Source organism: Artemia franciscana, chromosome 6, assembly GCF_032884065.1.
Source record: "Artemia franciscana chromosome 6, ASM3288406v1, whole genome shotgun sequence".
NCBI lineage: Eukaryota > Metazoa > Arthropoda > Branchiopoda > Anostraca > Artemiidae > Artemia > Artemia franciscana.
Genome location: NC_088868.1, coordinates 32,440,830 through 32,462,891, shown reverse-complemented (window position 1 = coordinate 32,462,891; position 22,062 = coordinate 32,440,830). Strand labels below are relative to the sequence as shown.

The 22,062-nt window shown below is 35.1% G+C and overlaps 2 protein-coding genes across 2 annotated transcripts in view; one reads left to right on the top strand and one right to left on the bottom strand.

Moving 5' to 3' along the window:
- The window catches only part of LOC136028546 (uncharacterized oxidoreductase YjmC-like), a 584,142-nt gene that overhangs the window by 528,097 nt on the left and 33,983 nt on the right, over nt 1–22,062 (top strand). The window lies entirely within an intron of this gene.
- On the bottom strand, nt 827–21,637 carry LOC136028327 (uncharacterized). The gene is made up of 4 exons (XM_065706103.1): nt 20,773–21,637; nt 18,363–18,720; nt 9,266–9,390; nt 827–4,603 (listed from the first exon to the last, which is right to left on the bottom strand). The coding sequence occupies exons 1-4, from the start codon at nt 21,587–21,589 to the stop codon at nt 3,369–3,371; spliced, it is 2,535 nt and encodes an 844-aa protein (XP_065562175.1). The 5' UTR covers nt 21,590–21,637; the 3' UTR covers nt 827–3,368.

Genomic DNA, 22,062 nt, shown 5'->3' with positions numbered 1-22,062 from the left:
TTAGTTTTTTCAGTTTTTTTTTAGTTTTTTATTGGTTTTTACCTTTATAGTTTTTTTAGTTTTTTAGCTTTTTTATTTTTTTTATTAGTTTTTAGTTTTTTTTGTAGTTTTTGCCTTTTTTTAGTTTTTTCAGTTTTGACGTCACCTGATCCAGTTTTTTCAGGTGACGTCACCTGACACATCCATCCATCCATCCACAGACAACTTATTTTTATATATATAGATGAAAGGGGCTGTCCTCCTCAACGTCCCGCTCTTTACGCTAAAGTTTGACTCTTTCTCACAACTCTGCTTTTAAAACAACAAAAACATGCTACATGTTCGTCAGTAGACGGTGAAAATCGTCCGTGCTAGATACTCTTACCCTTTCCTGATTTGGAGAATGTCAGATCAGAAACAGAGCTATAGCCACTAGAACTGAACCATTAGCCGTAACTTGTGCTCTGAATTTTGTGAGTGAAAACGAAACTTCCTGAAAATAGGCCCTTCCCCTAACACAATATTTATCCTTTTCTCAATGTTTTTCCATCTAATTAACCATCTTATTTATTTTTGGTTTAATCACCCGCTCTCAACTTTGGTAATTTCTGTGGGTATTAAAGTCACAAAATATAGCTTCCAGCTAAGGTCTGAAAGTTCTATAAATGCATTTTATTTAAATTAAATATTGCATGTTGTACCATCCACAATAATCGAACCAACTCGTGGTTAATGAAATTCTTAAAGTATGTTGTTAAAAATAACACACTTAACATTAGACAGTTAAAGATGGTACAAAACTAAAATAATTTCAGTCCTGCTCGCGAAATCAAAACAACAGTCAATATAACATTCGGATACATTTAATATATCAGATAATATATAAAAGTATAAGAAGGTGTGACATATACAGCAACTTAAAAACAGGTTTTTTTTACAGCTCTTATATCAAATTGTCAACTACTGATTATTTAGGACAGTGTTGGAGGAATGAGAAACGGTCTTCTTTTTTTCTTTTTTTTTTAAAATGGAAGTAAGCACGAACAACCGAAAATAAAATCTAAAGTTGTCCATTTCTGTAATATTTTTTTTAAATTTAAAAAAAATATTCAGCACTTATTGCATAATTCGTAAAAAAAATTCAAGAACTTATTGAACAAGAAAACTAATTTATGAAGTGTAACCCCCCGCCCCCCCTGCGAAACGTCTCTGTGATTAGATATACTTGAGATGACCGCAAATAGAAGGCGCCAGCACTGTCCAGCAACTTCTTGAAATGTTCCGAAGTCGGGCGAATTTTTCCATAAAAACATAGGACAAAGAATAGCTTAAACGCAGACGCACTAAGGACTTAGATTATACTGAACCAATAGTCTAATGGCAAAAGTTTCAAGTTTTCTTCTTTCTTTTTTGGATATGTTATATTTCAGCATGGAATTATCGACGAACATTACCGATACTAATATGTGGCTCTTGTATTCACTTAATTCTTCATTTCGCTTGATTTTGCTTCCTTTGTTTTTGTTATTCTAATGAGTGCTGCTATATAGCTTATGATGCCAATGTTTAGAAATCGTCCCATCCCCAAGTTAAAGAAAAAAAAAATGTCAGACAATTACTGGCATTATGTATTTTTGGTACATTACTACAAACTACATTGCACGAATAGGCACAGATAAATCACAGAAAATTTTAAAAAGGAACGCTATGTTCAGACTAGCCAATAATACCAAATACACAAATTTCACTTTGCAAATGACGAATATATAGTGCCCTAGCTAGTGCAATGGCCTAAAGGGATATGAGACCCTTTCTAAATTCGAAAACTGCACCACTTCTCCACAAAATAATTATTTCATATTTATAACTAATTGATTCACGGATTATGTAAACATTGGTTACCTCCAAAATATTATTCTGTCTACATCATAATATACTAGTATCTACTACCAGATGGTTTAATGTCTTTTAAAATAAGGCGTCTAATTCAAATAAATTAGCATATTAAGGGCATTCCACCTTATTTGGCGAAAGGATGTATTTATTAGCTTTACAGATCAAAATTTACGGGTGGTGAAAACACAAATAATTCCTTAAAATAGGTTAAGCTAAACTTTGTACCACTAAGTCTATATTCTTTAGAGGTAAAAAAGATCATAAATCGGTAGGAACAATGAAATGAAGAATTATCACCTTTACTTTTCATAGTATTGGCCCACTTAAGAAAAGACAAGCAAATTCAAATTTGAGCCAAGGAAGGCCCCACTATCAAAAATTGTGTACACCAGATTGCATTTACGGTCCGTAGTTTGGCATGAAGAGGCATGGCATGGCGGGATTGTGCCAAGCGTGGCATTCCTAGACGTCATCAGAAGCCGAAAAGTTACCAGCCTATAATCCAAGCTCTAACTCCATTCCGTTGAAGGTGCATGCATCTATACCATTGAGCAAATTGTCATCCAAAAGCTAAAATATAAGCACGAGAAAGGCCATTTTGTAATCACAGGTTGATGGAGACCTTAGGAAGTCGCCGGAATAAAGACATTGCTACCAAAATTGAGTTGGTAAGGATTCAAGATTAGTGCCTCTTAATTCAGGCTTCACAGCAGAGTAAAAAAATGTTGCCTAAATTTAACTGAAAATGGTATCGTTTAAAGTAAATTCAACTAAATCATTTTCAAAGCATTGGGTCAAAAGTTTCTGTACTAATTTTTGCGTAAAAAGAAGGCAACTGAGGGAGTATCAGTTTCGACGTCACTCTTTACTTTCCTATGAACAAACTTGTTTCTAATATATTTAAAATCTGTTAATGTTTTATATAATTTTAAGGTTTATACTCAATATCTGAGTTGGGCCACTCAGTGCTATTCAAAACACGACATTTGCATTTGCGAGTTTCCCATTTCCTAGTCTTTTTCTGGATATATAAATCAGATCACATAATAAAGCGATTGGGCAGCTAGGCAGCTTATTCCAGTTAGGCAGTTTTACGCCTATTGTGAAAACAAAAAACAATACAAAAAACAGTAAGTTTTACGCCCAATTAATACAAATAAGCCTTTGAAACAAACAGGCCTCAAATCAGCATGTACAGATGGTTAAAAGGATTGCTTCTTTAATTTTCATTTCACTTCACATAAATTTCATTTCACATAAATTGCATCTGGTATTTTTTTTAAATCCTTCCCCTTTCCCTCCACTGAAAGTACAAATCTCGTTGTGTCAGTCGTGGCATTTATATTTCAGGTTTCTTGTGGCATTTTTTTTTTCTTTTTTCAGTTATTTTTACAAATATACTTCAGTAATTAATCAAATTTGGTTTCCTCATTATTTTCTTCGATTTGAATTTGTGTCTTTATCCTTATTGGTTTAGTCTGGCTTCTTTTGGTTCAGTTTAGATGGATGACATAGCGAGGTAAGATCTGTTTTTCATTTACAATAATAATCATTTTCCCCCTCCCCATCGAATCTTTGCCCATTCGATTTGAATCAAATCCGGGTGCAATATTGGTACAGCTATTGACATCCTGCGATTTCCCAGGTAGAAGTTGACATAAAATAAGGGCTTTAACTGCACCAGCGTATCCTAATGAAATGTCAGGGAATTCAGAAAAATAATGCCCGTATCCATAGGAAGTTTGCTTAATATAAGATTTTTGAAAATTGTTTTGAAGTATCGAATCAATATTTGATTCTATTGGTGTGCCATGGAATGCCAAAATAGGCTTTGCTTCTTCTGCCTTGTTTCCATATTTTTCTCTGAATTTTTTCAAAGTTTCTACAAATTCTGATTCGAGTAGGGGGTTGACAACATAAGTAACTTTTATTACTTCCCTAGTTTTGCAAAAGCGACGAAACTGCGAATCAGCCACACGGAAATGGTAATCTAACTCATCGGAGGGATCAAATAATCTGTTAGGAGGAATTTCGTATTTTTGAAACTTCGTAGCTACAGTGCTAATACCGGAAGTTGATAATTGGCATGCTTTGTAATTAATAACGTATCTTGGATATGCTTGACAAGGGTCATATATCACAAATTCATCAAACAAAACCCCTCCCTCACTTTTTGTGTTCCTTGGAGCAAATATGGAATCATATCCAAGGTTCTTAATAGTTTCTAAATTCATATTATATTGGGGGCTAGAAACCTTCATTTCTTTGCCAAATAAAACGTCACATAAAAGCAACACGTTAGATCCTTTAGTATAAATCGCTTGTGCACTCTTACTAGAATCGGTGGCAAAATAAATACCACGGCCGAACATTCGAATTTGGTTGTCATTAATTGGTAATCGAAAGCCATTACGTATAATTTCATTAACAGCTTCAGCATCAGTACCATGGAACTTTTCACGTATAGTTGAAGGCTCAATTAAACTAGCTTGACAAGAATGAAAAACTTCAAGCAAGCTTGAATTGAAGACTTCTTTAATTGATTGTACTTCAGGATACCACCCATGAAGAGGTTGGACATACTTCAAAACTTTGTCTCTGACATCTAAAAAGGTTGAGGATGAAGGGTCCAAATCAATAATTTTGAATTTTCTTGCTTCCTTCTTAACTTCATTCATCTTCAGCATTGCCAAATCTCTGTATGTTTTATTCCGACTTTTTCGGCGTTCTAAAAAGGAAGAATAAGTATGATTAAACGAGATTAGTTAAGTGGCTTTTTTCATCTTCACAAAAAAAAATGTATTAATGAATATTCAAGTTGCCAATGACATCAAAAGGAATGTTTGTCCCATGGCTCCATTTTCGGTCTATTTACTCTTGAAAACCGGAATGTCCTACAATTTTGTTTGGTTTTTATCCACCTATTCAGATCTTTTACTGTGTAAATTCTCTCCATTGTTGCCAAATTTGGATCGTGAAATATGCAAGCTGAAAATTGCCCAAATGGGCCAACAAGCCCAACCAACGTTTGCCAGCTTGGTTACATTCGCTTGACGTGGCCAAACCTGCGTAGTTGTTATTTCTTGATGTTGCTAACAATAGTTTCAGTGGACTGGAGCCTTTGACGCACTTCCAAATTTGCGTTGCGGTATTTGATTCTATCGATGCAACGGAGACATCTCGAGCCAGACGTTTTCTTTCGTCTTCGGTTTTCAGTGTCGAAGTCTGGCATCTATGCATGATTATGGTAATTAATAGTCTTTTGAAAATTCGCATATTGAGTTTGTTTGATTAGATGGTTACTTTTCAAGAGATTGGTCAGTCTTCAGAAGCTTTAACCAGCAAGTGCAGATCAACGTTTGTCATCAGAGCTATGGCAATTATCAGAGGAGAGTAGCCTACCAAGGTGCAGGAAGCGTTCAACCTTTTAACCTGTCTCCCGCCTATGGTAACAGCGGCTGGGTTATTACTAAACAAATAATAACTACTGAAAAATATAGGCTAGTGGGAATACGTAAAAATGAAGTACTAAAAGTGACATTTTTAGAACAGAATAAAATAAGGATTCTATTTATATGTCAATAATCAACTAAATGATAAATATAACAGAATATAATAGCCTAAATGGTCTTTCTAAAAAGATGTTTTTGAAGATAAGGCAATTAACTAATAATTTGAAACTTTTAACCTTGAATACTGTTAGTAATATCCATATTAATCCATAGCTTATATTAATGGCAGTTATTGTCTTTTGCTAAAGGAATCAACCTTTTCTGCTGACTTTTCTTAAAATGTTCCTTATTTCCACAATTGGCGTAAAACTGCCTCACTGCGTATGAATGCCTTTTTCATTAAAGTGTGTTTCGGGGTTCTCCCAAATTTGCAAAACGTATATAGCTATCTATGTATGCTTAACAAATTTAAATAATCCGATTTCATTTTTAGTATCCATGATACTTCGAGGAATATTCTCACTTCTATTTCAAAGTGTACATATTTTCGTTAAATAAAATAAAGCCAGATTAAACAAAGGTTAAAATCAAAAACTTTAATTTGGCACAAAATCTCAGACAAGGAGAGAGAGAGAGAGAGAGAGAGAGAGAGAGAGAGAGAGAGAGAGAGAGAGAGAGAGAGAGAGAGAGAGAGAGAGAGAGAGAGAGAGAGAAGAGAGAGAGAGAGAGAGAGACGTGTAGACACTTATAGATGACACTTATAATTAATTTGAAAAATTAGTTATTGTAAAAGACAGATATAATTAATTTGACACAAAATCTCTAACAAAGGGAGAGAGAAAGAGACAAGGAGAGAGGGAAAGATAAAGAGAGAAAGAAAAAAGAAAGAGAAAGAGAGAGAGAGAAAAAAAGAAACGTGTCCACCCTTTTAAATGAAGAATCTATTATCAACTCAACAACATAGGTATATGATGATCTATTATCGCTTTATTATGAGATCTGATTTATATATCCAGAAAAAGACTAGGAAATGGGAAACTCGCATTTGATACAACAACACGGGTTCAGAAAAAAGCTAAAGTGGTTCGGAAGCTGTTTTTTTCCGTTTTAACATTTTTTTTTATTTCTTCACGTTATCTTTTGTAAGTTTTTAACTATTTAGTCTAGTTTCAATATATATTTTTTCCTTTGATAAAGGCTTTGGACGTCAAGCCAAAAAACTTGAGCATTTATTTCAAAATATTTGGTCACTTTTGCCTACTGTTTGTATCTTTCCATTTCATTTCATTAATAAATGGAACTGTCATATAGTCTTAGAAATAACTTAATATCCATAATTCACCAGAGTCGATTCTGGTAAATTTCTTACTAAAAGCAATACTATTGTCATGTGTTCATTTCAATAAAATTAGAAGATTTGAATTACCAAAGGCAGCAAAAATTATATTTTCCTGGTAAACTGTTTAAAATAGATTGTTTTAACTGGCTAAGTGGAAAATTGCACGACCATATTAGGAAAATTCGGGAAATAATTTTCTATGAAAAAAAACACCAGGGCAGTTATGCAGTTTTTTGCAGTAGTAACTGCCGAATCTAAAAAAAAAAAAAAAAAAACATGGAAGAAAAATCTGTAAAAAGTAGGCTGAAAACACATGGCAGCATAAGTAGCAAAAGAAGGATAACCAGAAGCATAACGTTAATTTTTAAAATTTTACGGGCGACAAGCGTTGTTTGACTAGTTAGTTCTGCTTACTTAATCTGTTTAACTTGATAACACTAACAAAAATATGGTGCATGTCTCTGAAATAACCACCAAAAATCTTAGATAATCACACTTTCAGAACTGACCTAAGAAAGGATGGGGGAATACGCTTTTATTATGCTCTTACGTTTAAGAGAAAAATATTTTCGATTGCAGCGAAATGACTTAATTATATCTGTGTTATTTGGAAGTTACAATAAGTTTTCCTCTTTCCACTGTATGCATCATTATTTTTTTCCTAGACAACCTTTTTTTTTATTTCATGTTGCTCCATTTAGTCTAGTTAGATCGATTTTTATCTTCATCATCTTTGAGCTCTGTAAAACAATGCGACAGAATTGTTGCAACGATGTTGTACAGGTTGTAAATGATGCAACGATAATAATGATGTGGCGAATATTAATGTAATGGATCATTCCTATATAATGCATGTAATAATGATGTAATGAAAAACTGTTGTAACGTAAAAGATGTAATGACAAAAAATAATGACAAAAATAATATTGTAACTGATATAAGAATTTAGGTCTCGGTTAAAAAAAAACCTTATGAAAAGACCCGAATAACACTCTTTCTTTTTTTAAGAAACTCACTGTACTTATAATAATGAAACACTTTCAAAATGTAACAATAATAAAGACTTTGTCAAGACGGAGAGAATACTTATTTAGGTCTAGGGGCTCAAATGCTGGTTAAAAATCCGAAATGATAACAAAATATACTGTTGATTATAATGAAAAAAAATGCTAAGGTACCTTTTTTTAGTTATTTTTGTTAAGATGGATTTAAGCTGGGATGGGGTGTGGTATGCTTTCATTATGATGCTCTTAACATATAAGAGAAATATGTAGGTAATTACAGTGAAATGACCTAATTATATTGGCAAAATTCGTAAGTTTCCTCTTCCCTTTGTACACATCATTTATTTTTTTTGCTAGAGCACCTTTTTTTATTTCCCGTTGTTCCATTTAGATTAATTCGCTCGATTTTGATGCTCAGCATTTTTGAGCTCTGAAAAACAGTGCGACACAAATGTTTGCTAATGTAACTACTGGTGTGTATGTTAAAAAAAAACTCACCAGAAAAAAACAAGCTTTTTTCTCTTTTGTTTCAAGGGACCTTGTTGTGTTTATAATTTCTCAAATGCTGGTTTTAATTCCAAAATAATAAGAAAAAATACTTTTGATTATAAAGAAAAACATACTAGGGTGTCTTTGTTAGTTGAATTGATGGTTGTCTTTGTTTTGTTTTGATGGTTGAAGCTTCAGTTATATTGTGTGTATGTGTCATATCTTTATGCATGACTTTGTCGAGGAAATGCTAACGCCGGATATCAACTTTTATTGATAGAAGTGGGTAAGCAAGCGCTGAAAACCAAGATGTCGCCCACACTACATTGTCGTGAATTGACGCCACTGTATGACGCAACAATCCAGTAGGGACCAAAAGAAAATCAGAAGGTCCTCAAATAGGATGAGAGACGAACAGACTAAAAGGATATTGAACTTTTATGATAGGTAAAATGTAAACAATACGACATTAGATTTAGCAGTCCCAACCGTCGGTGCTGATCTCCGTTTCATGGCTATTCAGTCAGGAAGTGCAATGGGGGGGGGGATTGGGGCCAGTCATCCTGTGCTTTCGAATATCTTCCCGATTACCTGCCAGGTTTCCGTTTAGACCTGGGTCGACTCTGACTGAGCTTAGAGAGTCATGCCACTGACCCCCGTTCAAAACCAAATAACCAGCGGCACCAGGACTGAAACTCCAGATCCTCGCAGGCAAAGGATTTCAAGGCTAGCGTGCTAACCACTTGGCTAGGATGGTTTTTATGGCAACAACATAACTAAACCTCTGAACAGAGTGAGGTTGAGGAAAATTTTGTGCCGCTGTTCCGCAGTAGCAGTATACTTATTACTTTGAGGCATTACTAAATTCCAAAATATGTAATAATTGGGTTATTTCTACAATTGATTTTGTTGCGCTCTCTATTTTATTTTCGAAATATTCACTGTTTTAGCCGCATAATCTTAATAGCATAATTGCCATTAATTTCTTGAATTGTTGTTCTTTTCTTTTTTGGAATAAAAATTGGAATAAATATTCACATTAAAAAGTTATCAAAAGTTATCATTTTCAAAGTTATTATTGACAAAATGAAAAAAATTAAAAGTACCTTCATCTAAGTTTATACAAACTGGGCACTGAGCTGATGCTATACATGGCTCACTGCAACAGTTAGGGCAGTCGTGACCACAATCAAGTTTCTTGGGGCATTGTTCTTGACAATCTATTTTTCCACTGCAAAAAGGGAAAAGAAAAACTTATAACTGAGAAAAGAAAAATCTTTGCACTGTAATTGAAAGATACAAAACTTAAAGTAAGTCAATATATAAACAAACGGTATTTGGAATTATCATTTCGTGACACATGACCTGATTTTTATCGCAAAAATTACCTACCTTCGACGTTCTAATGCTTTACTGTCATACTCACACACAGAGGGCACAAAGGAGGATCCCCCACGGACTTCTTAGCAATATAGCTTTAATTAAGTATAAAATTTCAATTTTTCCTAAAAAACTTCTGTTTAAAAAAAAAAAACTGTACTAAAAAACTGTACTAAATACATTTTATTAAGAATACTTTCTTATATCCCCCCTATCCTACAGGTAAGGGTTGTCTTTTAATTTGCTTCTGTTTTGAAAGTTCCATAGAAAGTGGCTGTATAGGAGCAGCACCTTATCCTACAAAAAACTAGCTTAGTTGGTATTGGATTCGGTTAAGTGGCATTAGATATGGGTGGTTTAAACATATAATCTATATTGGGAGGCAGTTCAAATAAGAATGATGAAATTACAATAGTAGAAACTGGCGCTAATTAAAAAATATATATATACATATATATATATATATATATATATATATATATATATATATATATATATATATATATATATATATATATATATATATATATATATATATATATCACAAAGACCGATAATCGTTTTACATCTTTGTTTGCCCCCAAACTTTGTGTAGCTCCTAGCTTTCATTTTGAAGACACCTTGCTTTTTAAAAATGTATTTCTTATAATTTTCAAATCAAATCACTATCAACCGTCAAATCAAACGGCTGATTATGATAAGAATAAAAAGATCACTGATCAGCATTACAATCATCCAAGTCTATGCCTCAGACTCAAGTAAGCCAGACGTAGAGTCTGAAATTTTCTACCTTCAACTGCAAAGCCCATTGGACACAGGTGTTCTTATCATTGGCGACTTCAATACCGTTGCTGGAACCGCTGTTGCAGAGAATGGGGATATCATGGGTAAATTTGGCCTTGAATGAATTAACAAAAGGGAAAAACGCCTCATTGAGTTCTGCAGAGATAACGATATTACCAGTCACTCCAACATATCACTAACGTTATCACTAACACTCTCTTTCGACACAGAGAACGCCGAAAGGCGACTGGGGATCTCGCCGGATGAAAAACCATAATCTTATTCATTCATTACGTGCTCAGCAGTAGGCGGTGAAAATCGTCCCTGCTACATACTCTTACCCTTGCTGGTGGCGTTTCGTCAGAGACCATCCCCTGATCATGTCTGCACTGAAGATAAATCTTAAATTGTCTTCAGCGCCCTCCTAGCGCTGAAGACATATAAGAGACATGGACTAGAGGGAATGCAAGCAAAACTGCTAAAAGTCCAATACGAACCGCTTACGGATATTTTCCGCAGGATCGTATCCACTGTCTGGCAAGAGGAACTTTTCCCGACTTCTTGGTACAAGGCCACAATTATTCCACTACACAAAAAGGAGTCAAAGGCAATATTTGATAATTACTTTTCCATTAGCCTAACAAAATAAACCACCAAAATTCTCACCAATATTACACTTCAACATATCAAAGAATGTCTTTCTCAGTGATTCAAGAATAACGAGCCCCGGGAGATCAATCAATGACCAAATTTTCACTCTGTGCCAGATTTTAAACAAATATCTGGAATACAGCCGCAACCTATACAAGCTCTTCATTGATTTCAAAAAAACATCTGACCTTGTTTCGAGAAAATGCCTCTGACATATCCTCCTCCATAACAGAATCCCACGAAACCAAGTCGACCTTATCAAAGATATGTGTTCTAAGTTTAGGAGTCGTGTCATGACTAGTTTAGGTCTCATTGACAACTTCCAAACGTCCGCGGGAGTCCTTCAAGGATGCATCTTGTCCCCAGACTAGTTTATATCTCTTCCTCCCAGCAGTTTTATCCCTGGTGGAAAGAGCTAGTGGCACACATATAGGGGGTGTCCTGACAGACAAGCTAGCTTATGCCGACGTTGCTTATGCAAGTCGTTGCTTAAGAAGCCTTTAAAGCGACTAACTCTTTTGGAATGATCATGAATGCATCCAAAACCAAAGCTATGAGCTACTCACCAAATTCGCAGGATACAATTAAGCCAGACCTGAAACTTAACGGAGAGAGAATCCAGTGAGTCGAAGAATTCCACTACCTTGGAAGTATGATCACCAATGACAACAACAAATCAAGAGACATGATTGACAGGCCTCGTGAGTTCCAGTTTCAAAGCCTTAATGCCCATATGCGGAAGCAAGAATTTATCCTTACGACTTAAGACACGACTTTTTGTTACATTTCATTATCACCATCACAATGCATTCAAGTGAAACATGGATTTTGAAGCTAGATAACCAGTGTCGACCCGCAACATTTGAAACTAAATGTCTTCACCGCATTTCTGGTATTTCCTACATTGATCGAATCTCAAACGTCAACGTCCTTGAGCGCCTTAAAATCAAATCAACAATCCTAGTCAAGATCCAACTCAAACAACTTCGCTGGCACGGTCACGCAAAACCAACAAGTAAGTTCCGTTTCCCAAAAATCATCTTTGAAGGCCAAATTCACGGTTCTCTGCCTCGTGTTCACCTCAAAAAAAGGAAGAAAAATTTTCCGCCTTATCGCCTTTCCAGCCTTCTTCTCCTAGCAGAAGACCGTGAAGCGCACATGAGACATTTCCACACCATTACGAAGAAAGAAGCCCCAACACGACCTCCAAGGACGGATGGAATCTATGTCAAGTAATCAAATGATGGATTTCTTAACTTGTGAAACAGTCACTGTATCTAATCTTCACTATCCGGCGTGGGCACCTCATTTCGAATGCAAGAAGGGTGCACTCGTTTTCACCATTTATAGTCCATATTTCCAACCCCTACGAAGCAATGAGTATGATCAGATTGTTAAAAATGTAAGTTTTCAGATGGTTCAAAAGGTGGATGGACTTCCATAAGTTTGAGAGTCTTCTGAAATTGGAACTAGCAAGAGCTAGGCGGCGTTTGACGTCGGCAGTGTGGATATTATCAGCCGTTAATAGGCTGCAAAAATAAAAAAATCGATCTACTGTTTCCATTTGCTCACCATAAAATTGGTGGTGTCCTGATCCTTACTTTAGATACTTTATTTAATGTACTTAAAAAAAGAAAAAAAAATCATTAACCCCCAACAGAGAGCAGAGCTCGTAAGGTCGGGTTTGTAAATAATAGGGCATACACAAGACAAGATGTTTTATTGACCAAATTATATAATAAATACTTTTCGGACGGGGAGCAGGGCTCGATGTATTCGCCATAAAACAGAGATACGAAAATGCAGGAATAACAAAAAGAAAGAAAGAAAAAAGAACATACAAGGTAGGAGATAACAGAGGAGGCAACACCAGCGCAAGAGCATCATAACCAAAATTCATACTAAAATTTATAATTCACCAATCCAAACATCCAGAAAAAGAACTATTATTTAAGTATGTTTTTTCAAAGAAAATCAATTTTAAAACTTGGGGACATTTCTACTAAATTAAGTTTATTTACAGTATGAGGAATTTGGTATCTAATTGAGAATCTAGCTCTTTCTGATTTGATTGGGGGAAGGCGATACTTCTTGGAGCGGACGTTGTGGGCAGGAGAAATGGGGTCTCAATTATACCCTCTCAATTAGTCTCAATTATTATTCATCATGGGCGATGCCATTGAATTAAAGCTCAATCACTTGGACGCCAGATTCGGCCTGAAGCAGCTCGCCAATTTTCCCACAACCAAAAGTGGTACCTCTCTTGACCAAATTTCCATAAATATGCACAAATTTAACAACATACCTACGACCGGGGATCCGATTGAAGGAAGTTACCACTTTTCTCTTGAAATTAACCCCACCAATTCCATTAAGATCGATTACACTACAACTGTAACTATCAGTCGACCAATCACAGACGAGGGACTTCTGGCTTTCAGCCAATTGTTAAGCTGCGAGAAATGGGAAAATTTTCAAGATGCTAAAAGTAGTAAATGAAAAACCTATTATTTTCCAAGGAACTTTGCTTCGAAATTACAAGGCCGGTTTTCCTGAGAAGTCAACAAAACGTTTCTCGTCAGATCGACCATATATTACATAAGAAGTTAAGAAAATGGTAATGGAAAAGATGACTTTTCCGTCATGGTAATACCCAACAAGCCAACTGGTTGAAAAAACAAAAATACCTCATTTTTTCTAATTTTTCAGAATTACCCCCCCCCCCCCCCCCAACTACCCCAAAGAGAGCGGATCCAATCCAGTTATGTCAATCATGTATCTAGGACTTGTGCTTATTTTTCCCACCAAGTTTCATCCTGATACCTCCGCTCTAAGTGTTTTCCAAGATTTTAGGTTTCCCCCTCCCAACTCCCTCCCTCCAATGTCACCAGATCCGGTCGGGATTTAAAATAATAGCTCTGAGATACAATATCCTTCCAAACATCAAATTTCATTAAGATCTGATCAACCGTTCGTAACTTAAAAATACTTTAATTTTTCTATTTTTTCGAATTAACGGGTCCCCACTCCCCCCCAGATGGTCAAATCGGGAAAACAACTATTTCTAATTCAATCTGGTCCGGTCCCTGATACGCCTGCCAAATTTCATCGTCCTAGCTTACCTGGAAGTGCCTAAAGTAACAAAACCGGGACCGACAGACCGATAGACAGACAGACCGACAGAATTTGCGATTGCTATATGTCACTTGGTTAATACCAAGTGCCAGAAAAACAAGTTACAAGAGATAAAATCAATAAAACTGAAAAGGGAAAATGAAAATAGGGGTTTTTTAGATCACCTTAATACATATAATAGGAATTTACAGTTTACCTTAGAAATTGAAATTGCAAATAAAATCTCATTCCTAGATGTTCTAATTATTCGTAGCTTAGATGAACTCAATTTTACTATTTACAGAAAACCAACACAAAACAATAGATATTTACATTTTGAATCAAACCACCCCCACAAGTTAAAAGAGGTGTCGTAATATTTCTCGTCGATCGTGCCCTAAACATTTGTTCTGATTCCTACATCGCAGCTGAACTAAACTTTATCAGGGACATACTTTTTGGAAATGGGTATCCCCTTTTATTTATTAATAATGCAATTAACCGTTGAGTGAAAAGACACTCCCATAAAATCAACGATGATTTACCATGTGAGAATCCCGATAAACCCCAAAACATGATTTACCTCCCATATATCCCAATAATCACTAGAAATCTTAAAAAAGGTTGCACACAAAATAATCTGTAAGTTGTATTTATCAATAATTTGAAAATCATAAATCTCCTAAATTCTGGTAAAGATAAGACTCCAGTTACTCGCCAAAGAGGTGTCTATCAAATACCATGCGACTGTGGCAAATTCTATGTAGGGAGAACCCACCAGAATTTCGAGAAACGCCTACAACAACATAAAGACGATATCACCAAAGCTCTGAATTCTAATATCACTTCTGTTTCTTTTGATTCTGCTTTAAGCAGCCATGTTTTCGAAAATTCTAGCCACATAATACTTTTGAAGAATCCGCAATTATTAGCAATGATCTAGGCATAAAGCAAGTAGTTCGAGAAGCGATTGAAATCAGACTTAAGATTAATAATAATATTTCCTTAAATAGGGATTTAGGAAAATATTCACTGAATGCTCTATACAGAAATTTAATTAAAAATGACCTTACGAAATATTATAAAAAAAACAACAGATATTAACACAGAACCTGTCACAAATAGACCTATAAGATCAGCAGCGAAAAAAGCTAGGCTGGCATTAAAAACGCGTTTTTAAATCATTTTCTTTCATTTCAATGAATTGCCTCGTTTCATAACAATTTATATATCAGTTCTGGTTGAACTTCGCTGAGGTAAGGATGCTGGGACTGTTTTGAAAAACTGTTCATTTTAGTTTTATTGATTTTATCCTCTTGTAAGTTGTTTTTTTCTTATTTGTATTGCTGAGGACGGCCCTTGGACATAGGGCGGAAATATTCATTCTAATTTATTTCCCACTGTCTTAAAAAATTCCCTATTGTTCTTCTTGTTCTTGGTGTTTGTGATGGAAAGGCAGTGGGGTCTTCATGGTTATTTATATTTGTGGAGAGCCCATCTAGACTAGGGAATTACCACTTTTTAGATTTGTAATTACTTTCTGGAATTCACCAAAGGTAACAGTGGCCGGGAACATACTAGAATTTTCGGATGGCGGGAGATCTTTATGAATACGGGAGATCTTATAATAATCTTTATATGAATAAGGTAGGGATTAAGAGGATCCCAGTTCAACGGTTGTACTAAATTCAATACAGTTTCTATTCGCAATCACTTCAGGGTATTGTGCCCGAGTATTGTTCCCAATTTTTCCATTGATTAATTTCCACGTAGTCCGAGGTAAATCAGATTTTTAAAATGAATTTTCATAATAAATTTGTTCACTTGTTCGAAGACTTTAACCAGCCAATTTTTGTAATTTTTGAACCACTGAACATTCTTAGCTTAGGGGGTATTTCATTTTTATGTTTATACTGTTAATTTTTTCCTTGATTGATTTTAAAAGTGATAAACTTATCCAAGGTTGTTTGGGTGAGGCCCTTTGGGTGAGGTATGAAGTTTTAAATGGCCAATGAAGGTCCAGTTTTTCATTCAGAATTCGGTAAGGTACATCTAAGGATGTACTTGGGTCATTCTCATTAGTAACTTCACTACAATCTACATCGCTAAGATGAGATTTCAGTTCATTCATATTTACTTGTGAGAAATTTCTCCTCTTCATAGGATTTTCTTTATTGACTTTTTTGGGTTTCGAAATCAGAAATTAAAACAAAATGATCAGACGTATCTTCCATAACCACGAATGTAGCCTCACATGAATAAGGAGCAAAAATGTTATCAATCAGAGAAAAAGAAGAATTTTTTATTCGTGTCGGAATAAAACATACTGGGTTCATACCATGAGAAAGGTTACATTTTAAAAACTGAAGGACATGTTGGTCAATTCATTGCTGTCTTGATGGGAGATATCCCTTTAAGTCAATATTAAAGTCCCGAAGATAAAAAATGGCATTCGAAGATTTGATGTCACACTTAACATATTTTCGAATTTGTCAATAAAGTCTGCCATGACCGATAAGGGAGGACGATAAATTACAGCAATTAAAAATGTATCATTATTTGGTAAAAACTATTCTACAATACAGCTTTCAAAGATCATCTCAGTATTCAGATATAGAAATTCCTGGCATGATAGAATCAGAACTTTGGTTTTTAGGGTTTTGGTTTATTTGCATTAATCTGTATCCCAAAAGACTTCGTAGTTTGAGAGATGCAGTTAGTCCGTCTTTAGAGTTCTTGGGGGGTAGTCTACCTAGCTGGTCGATATCATCAGCGTACGCTAGTTTGTTAACTAGGATCCCACCTGTTTTCGCCCCATATCCAGCAAGTGTCAGGGAGAGGTAGGCATGCAACAATATGTTGAACAGATAAGGGGGTAGGATGCAGCCCTGGGGGACTCGGGAAGTTGTCACGAATTCATTACAGAGCCCATCGGTAGTCAGAATTTGGCTGTTGAATTGGTTGTACATGTCCTCAACAATTTTTACGATTTTATCTGGGAGATCGTAGAGTTTAAGAATATGCCAAAGGTCTTTCCTCCATATGAGGTTTAAGGCCTGCCAAAAATCAATGTGAAGTTGATAGAACTCTCTATTAAACTCAATGTAGCGTTCCATGGGCGCACAGCAAAGATTTGGTCAATATGCACAAGTGGATCTCAAAAAAATACCAGCCAAACAATTTAACTGCGATGAATTTCCCACTAAACAGCCCTTCGTGAACAAATAAGTACAAACTTCAGCTTAAAACAAACATTTTTAACCAACAACAATAACAAATTCAAAATAAACCTTCAAGCCCAAAATTACATTTAATTAAACAGTATTAAAACTTTCTTTTCAAGAAGGGTGTATCTTTTGAATTTGGTGCTTATTTTGAAAATAAATTTAGACAAAACGTGTTTTTTACATCATTTTTTAAGTTTAATATTCATCATTTAAGTTTTGTAAAACTTGTACTTCGGCCAACATGTTGGTCGCTATAATCATAAAAATGTGTCACTAGAACAAGAAATATGGAAATCCTTTCTAGTTTTTTTGATTTTTTTAGTTTAACATTGGATCAGGATTAAAAGATTTCTTTCATCCAGATACTTTCATAGCAATTAAATAAAACTATTTTTAAGGCCGTGATTAAGTGAACTTGAAAACATCGACCTTCAAAATTGAGGTTAGGGTAGCATTCTGTCTCTCAATTTTCTAGAGACCGTCGATTGTCGAAAACCCTTCAAATAGCACTTATTCATTGGCAGAAATAGCAGGTTAATTATACCAGCTTGTCAATTTGGTCTCTAGGGGGATCTGAAACGATTCTTTCTGGCAAACAACTAGTAAAAATTTCAGTTAGCTGAAAATATTCTATGGGACTTTTAAGAAAGATAAAAGAATTTAGTACTTACCTTGATAAGGATGGTTAGGTGATTACTTAGAAATAATAAAAACAGATTAGTATTTGACTCATTCACAAGAAAATAGTGAATTCAAGGTCCCTTTTCCAAGTTTTAAAAGTCCTTCACTACCATTTAGTGAAACAGAGCCACAATTTGGACCCAAATAAATGCCAATCCTTAAAAACCACTGTACTACATGTTCTTAGCAGTGTTAAGCCTCCTAAGACAAAAACTCTGGTGAAGACTAACCTCTCTATTTTGAACTTTCAAAACAAAGATGTTGTAAATCCATGTAAGCTCTACTGCACAATAAATTCTTAGTTTTTCTACAAAACACAACTTTCGGGACTTTCAGTAATTTAAAAAAAAAGAGGCAAATAGCTTACCCATTACAAACATACATAGTAAAATGACCACATTTGAGTTTTGTTTCTATTCTGCCGCCACAATTTATCAATGAAGCTTCTCCACAACTCCCCACTCCAATATGACCACACTTAAAAGTAGTCTTTATTTTGACGCGGCAACGCTGTGTAGTTACAGTTTGTCCACATGATGCATTTATCTCGTGGCCACACAATAGTTTGGTAACTATCTCTTGATTACATTTATGGGAGTAATGAGGGGTTTCACAAGGAAACTCACATTGATGTTTGCGACAATCCTTAAGTTTCTCACAAAGTTCTTGACATCTAGACTGTCCATAAGGCACAAAATGGTTTTTGTGACAATACCTTCCACTTTCTAAAAGACAAAAAAAAATCGCTTTTCAATATTTCCAATGGAAAGGAAAGAGGAACAAAAAGGTTTCAATGAGGTTAGTTTTTTGGGTTTTTCTTGTCACATAATGAGTTTACTTTTTTACACAGATTTTTTTTAGTAGATTGTGCCCACTTTTGCAGTGCATCTAACTTTACATGGAACACTGCTACTTATTTTACACTGTTTATTTGTGATATTGGAAAAACTCAAACAAGTTACGTTCATAACTATAAATCAATACAATAAAAAAAACTCTAAATAAACTTAAGTAAAACTTAAGACCAAACTTCTTGCTCCAAATCTTAGTTTTTGGTTGTAACAACAATTTTTACCGTTAATCTAAGCATTCATGTGATACATACCTCATGTAGTATTTATTTTTAGATCTGAAAGTCGTTATGGGCAGTCCATTGTAAGTGGCAGCCGGCATTCTCCAGATCTATCCTATTGCTTTTTTTCTCCACCGTAATCCAATCATATGTTTCGGTACTGTTCTACCATATGGTTGTTTGCTTGTCAGTCAAACTAATGGAGTCTAGTGCAAGTATGGACCCAAGTAGGGAGGCAGGGACAATTACCACGCTCCTCCAAATGTCCTGATTGTTAGAAAAAACATTTAACTTCTTTGGTTCATTGATAAATCGTTGAACCTATTCTTCAAAAGACCATCCATTGTAAAGAATTATTATAATAAAGTAATCTAATCAAATGATCGTCTCCTTGTTGTTCACCAGCACTAAAACGTTAAACTAGGAGGGTTTGATTAAGGATGTCTAATCACAACTTAACGCGGAACTAGAACTCGAAACCGTAAAACAAGAAAGGAGTCTTTGTCCAGAAGTGAAACCAGAAACAGATTTTAGAAACGGAAAAACAAAAAGGGATTTCAGTTTGGAAGTTGACCCGGGAATCAGAAACAAAAAAACAAAAAAGATTTCTTTTTGGAAATGAACCCCAAAACAGAAATTATAGACAAGAAGGCAATTTCAGTTCAGAAGCAAACCTGGAAACAGAAACCAGAAAAGGATGACTAGAAAGGGATTTCTGTTCAGAAGTGAACCCCCAAAAAAATCAGAAATGAAAACAGGAAAGGCATTTCTGTTCAGAAGTCATTCGGAATCAGAAACAAAAACAAGAAAGGGGTCTGTTCAGAAGTGAACACGGAAACAGAAACAAGAAACTGAAAACAAGAAAGGAACTTCTATTTGGAAACCGAAGTTACAAACGAAAACAAGAATGGTTTTCTATTCGAAAATAACAAAATCAGTGAATTTTCTGCTCGGAACAAAACCAAGAAGGAGAGATATAAAGTAGTCTTTCTTTGGAAACAAACCTAGAAAGAAAGAGCTCGCCTTGGGAATGGATTCCTCTGCTGGTCACCAAATATAATGAATTGTTATAATCAGAAGTCAAAATTAGCACAAACAAAATTTATACAGACACTTGCATTACAGTCGTACTGGCAGATCGTTCTCGTCATTCGGCGTATATTCCCAAGGCGTAATCATGACAGCCGTTTTGTGAAGTTAGCCAGTGAGAAAGGTTGCGTAAGCCATGTGAAATCGGGCACATAAAAAACGAAACGTATTTTGTACCCTTAAAGACACAAACTTCTTATTCTACAATTTTTTTTAAGTGTAATATTGTGAATTTGCCACACTGAAGTAGCCTCCCTTGTCCCTCTCCTGACCTAGGTTGTCAAGTTTTGTTTTTTCTTTGTCTCCCTGTGGGCTTTATCTGAATATTTATGTTTGTTTATTTTGTGGGTAAAATAACAATTTCGAATCCTATCAATACTACCAACTTTAGCAGGGGTCTATTTTTCCGAAAGGGAGTTTTTTTCTGGACCTCTTCAAAAACTAACTTGTCAAATAAAGAAGAGGTTAAGTTTTTCAAGTCTTTGGTAAATTAAAGCCACTTCCTTGAAACTTACCTCTCTCTCTCTCTCTCTTTCTCAAAAGTTAAATAAAAATAAAATATTTTCACATTTTATCAGTGACAGAAAATTTAAAGTTTAATAGTGGCTTGTTTTACCTTTAGGAATGACAGTAAGTCTATTGCTTTCCTTTACTTTTGCATTAGCTTTTGCGAATGATCCATTTGTCAGATTTCTTGATTCTTGCTTTCGAATTGCAGGATCCCTTTGTTCTATTATGTCAGTGGTCTCTAACCTTGTTTTTGGTGTTTCAGGTTTGGCGGAGTTTGACAATCTGAGGTCTGTTTCTTTGGCCTTCAAAATGTTGTCTGTTCTGTGATCTAAATCAGCAAATACAGATTCCATAACACGGCATGCTTTAACGTAAGTTTCACGTAAAGAGACTGTAGTAAACAAATGTTGCAGTTTAATATCTTTTTTTATGTCTGGGGATGATTTCATATAGTTGAAGTTACTTTCCTGCTCTTTGAAATACCATCTACGATTATTCTTATCTTTGTTGTAATTCTCTAAGTCAGAATTATCACTTGATTCGTCACCTTCATCGGTTGAAAATTCACAAAAAAGTCCAATATCTTTTCTTTTCTCAAAACTAAACAGTGGGGTTACTTCAGTTTTCTTTGAGAAGTTTTCTCTTATGTTGTTAATATTCGAAAGCTTACATCTTAAGGAATCTACCTTTCCAAAATTCTTCACCCCATAATTTTTAATGACACTGTCATCATCATCACTGTCTAATGCAGTTGACAATCGATTTCTCTGGGAAAAACTATTTTCAGATGGTTTGTTAAAATCAGTTTTTGTGTCAGTTTTCTTAATAGATGACAGCAGAGCTTTTGAGCCATGTTTATTCTCCTTTTCAGAGAAAGAATCTACTTCCTCTTCAGAGGAATAGTCAAACAATCCTTTGGCCATCTTGCTTAATGGCTAATCAACCTAAAATAAAATACAACGTAATGCCAATTTACAGATGCCCAGCTAATACCTAAGGCAAATATCATAGGCAGCAAAATAGTGCTGTCAAAGTAAAGAGCAATGTGGGCACAATGTATTTTTTTCGGGGGAGGGGGGGGTGTTTTAGACCAGGGCACTTCGTATAGCAGGAGTTGTTATAGCAAATTCAAAAAGAGCTCATTCGATTGAAAAATGAGAGGGTTAGTGAACTTCTTAAAAGTCGGAAGTGATTGAAGGGCAGCCAGCCCCCCTATGCCCATCATTTACTCAAACAAAAATAATCAAAATTTTAAGATAGGCATTTTGTTTAGCATAATCAAAAGGTCGAGAAATTGGGTCTTTGAGGATGAAAACCTCCAAAAACTCTCCGGGTAAGTGTTGTAAGTTATACCCTGGGGACATGTAAGTTTTGAATAGAAAAGGCGGTTGTGTAA

Excerpts from the sequence above, each read along its gene's own strand:
- LOC136028327 (XM_065706103.1), bottom strand. The coding sequence starts at position 21,589 with ATGGCCAAAGGATTGTTTGACTATTCCTCTGAAGAGGAAGTAGATTCT. Across the intron at positions 18,721-20,772 it reads ACTTACTGTCATTCCTAAAG|AAAGTGGAAGGTATTGTCAC; the intron begins GTAAAACAAGCC and ends TTTGTCTTTTAG. Across the intron at positions 4,604-9,265 it reads TTGTATAAACTTAGATGAAG|AACGCCGAAAAAGTCGGAAT; the intron begins GTACTTTTAATT and ends CTTCCTTTTTAG.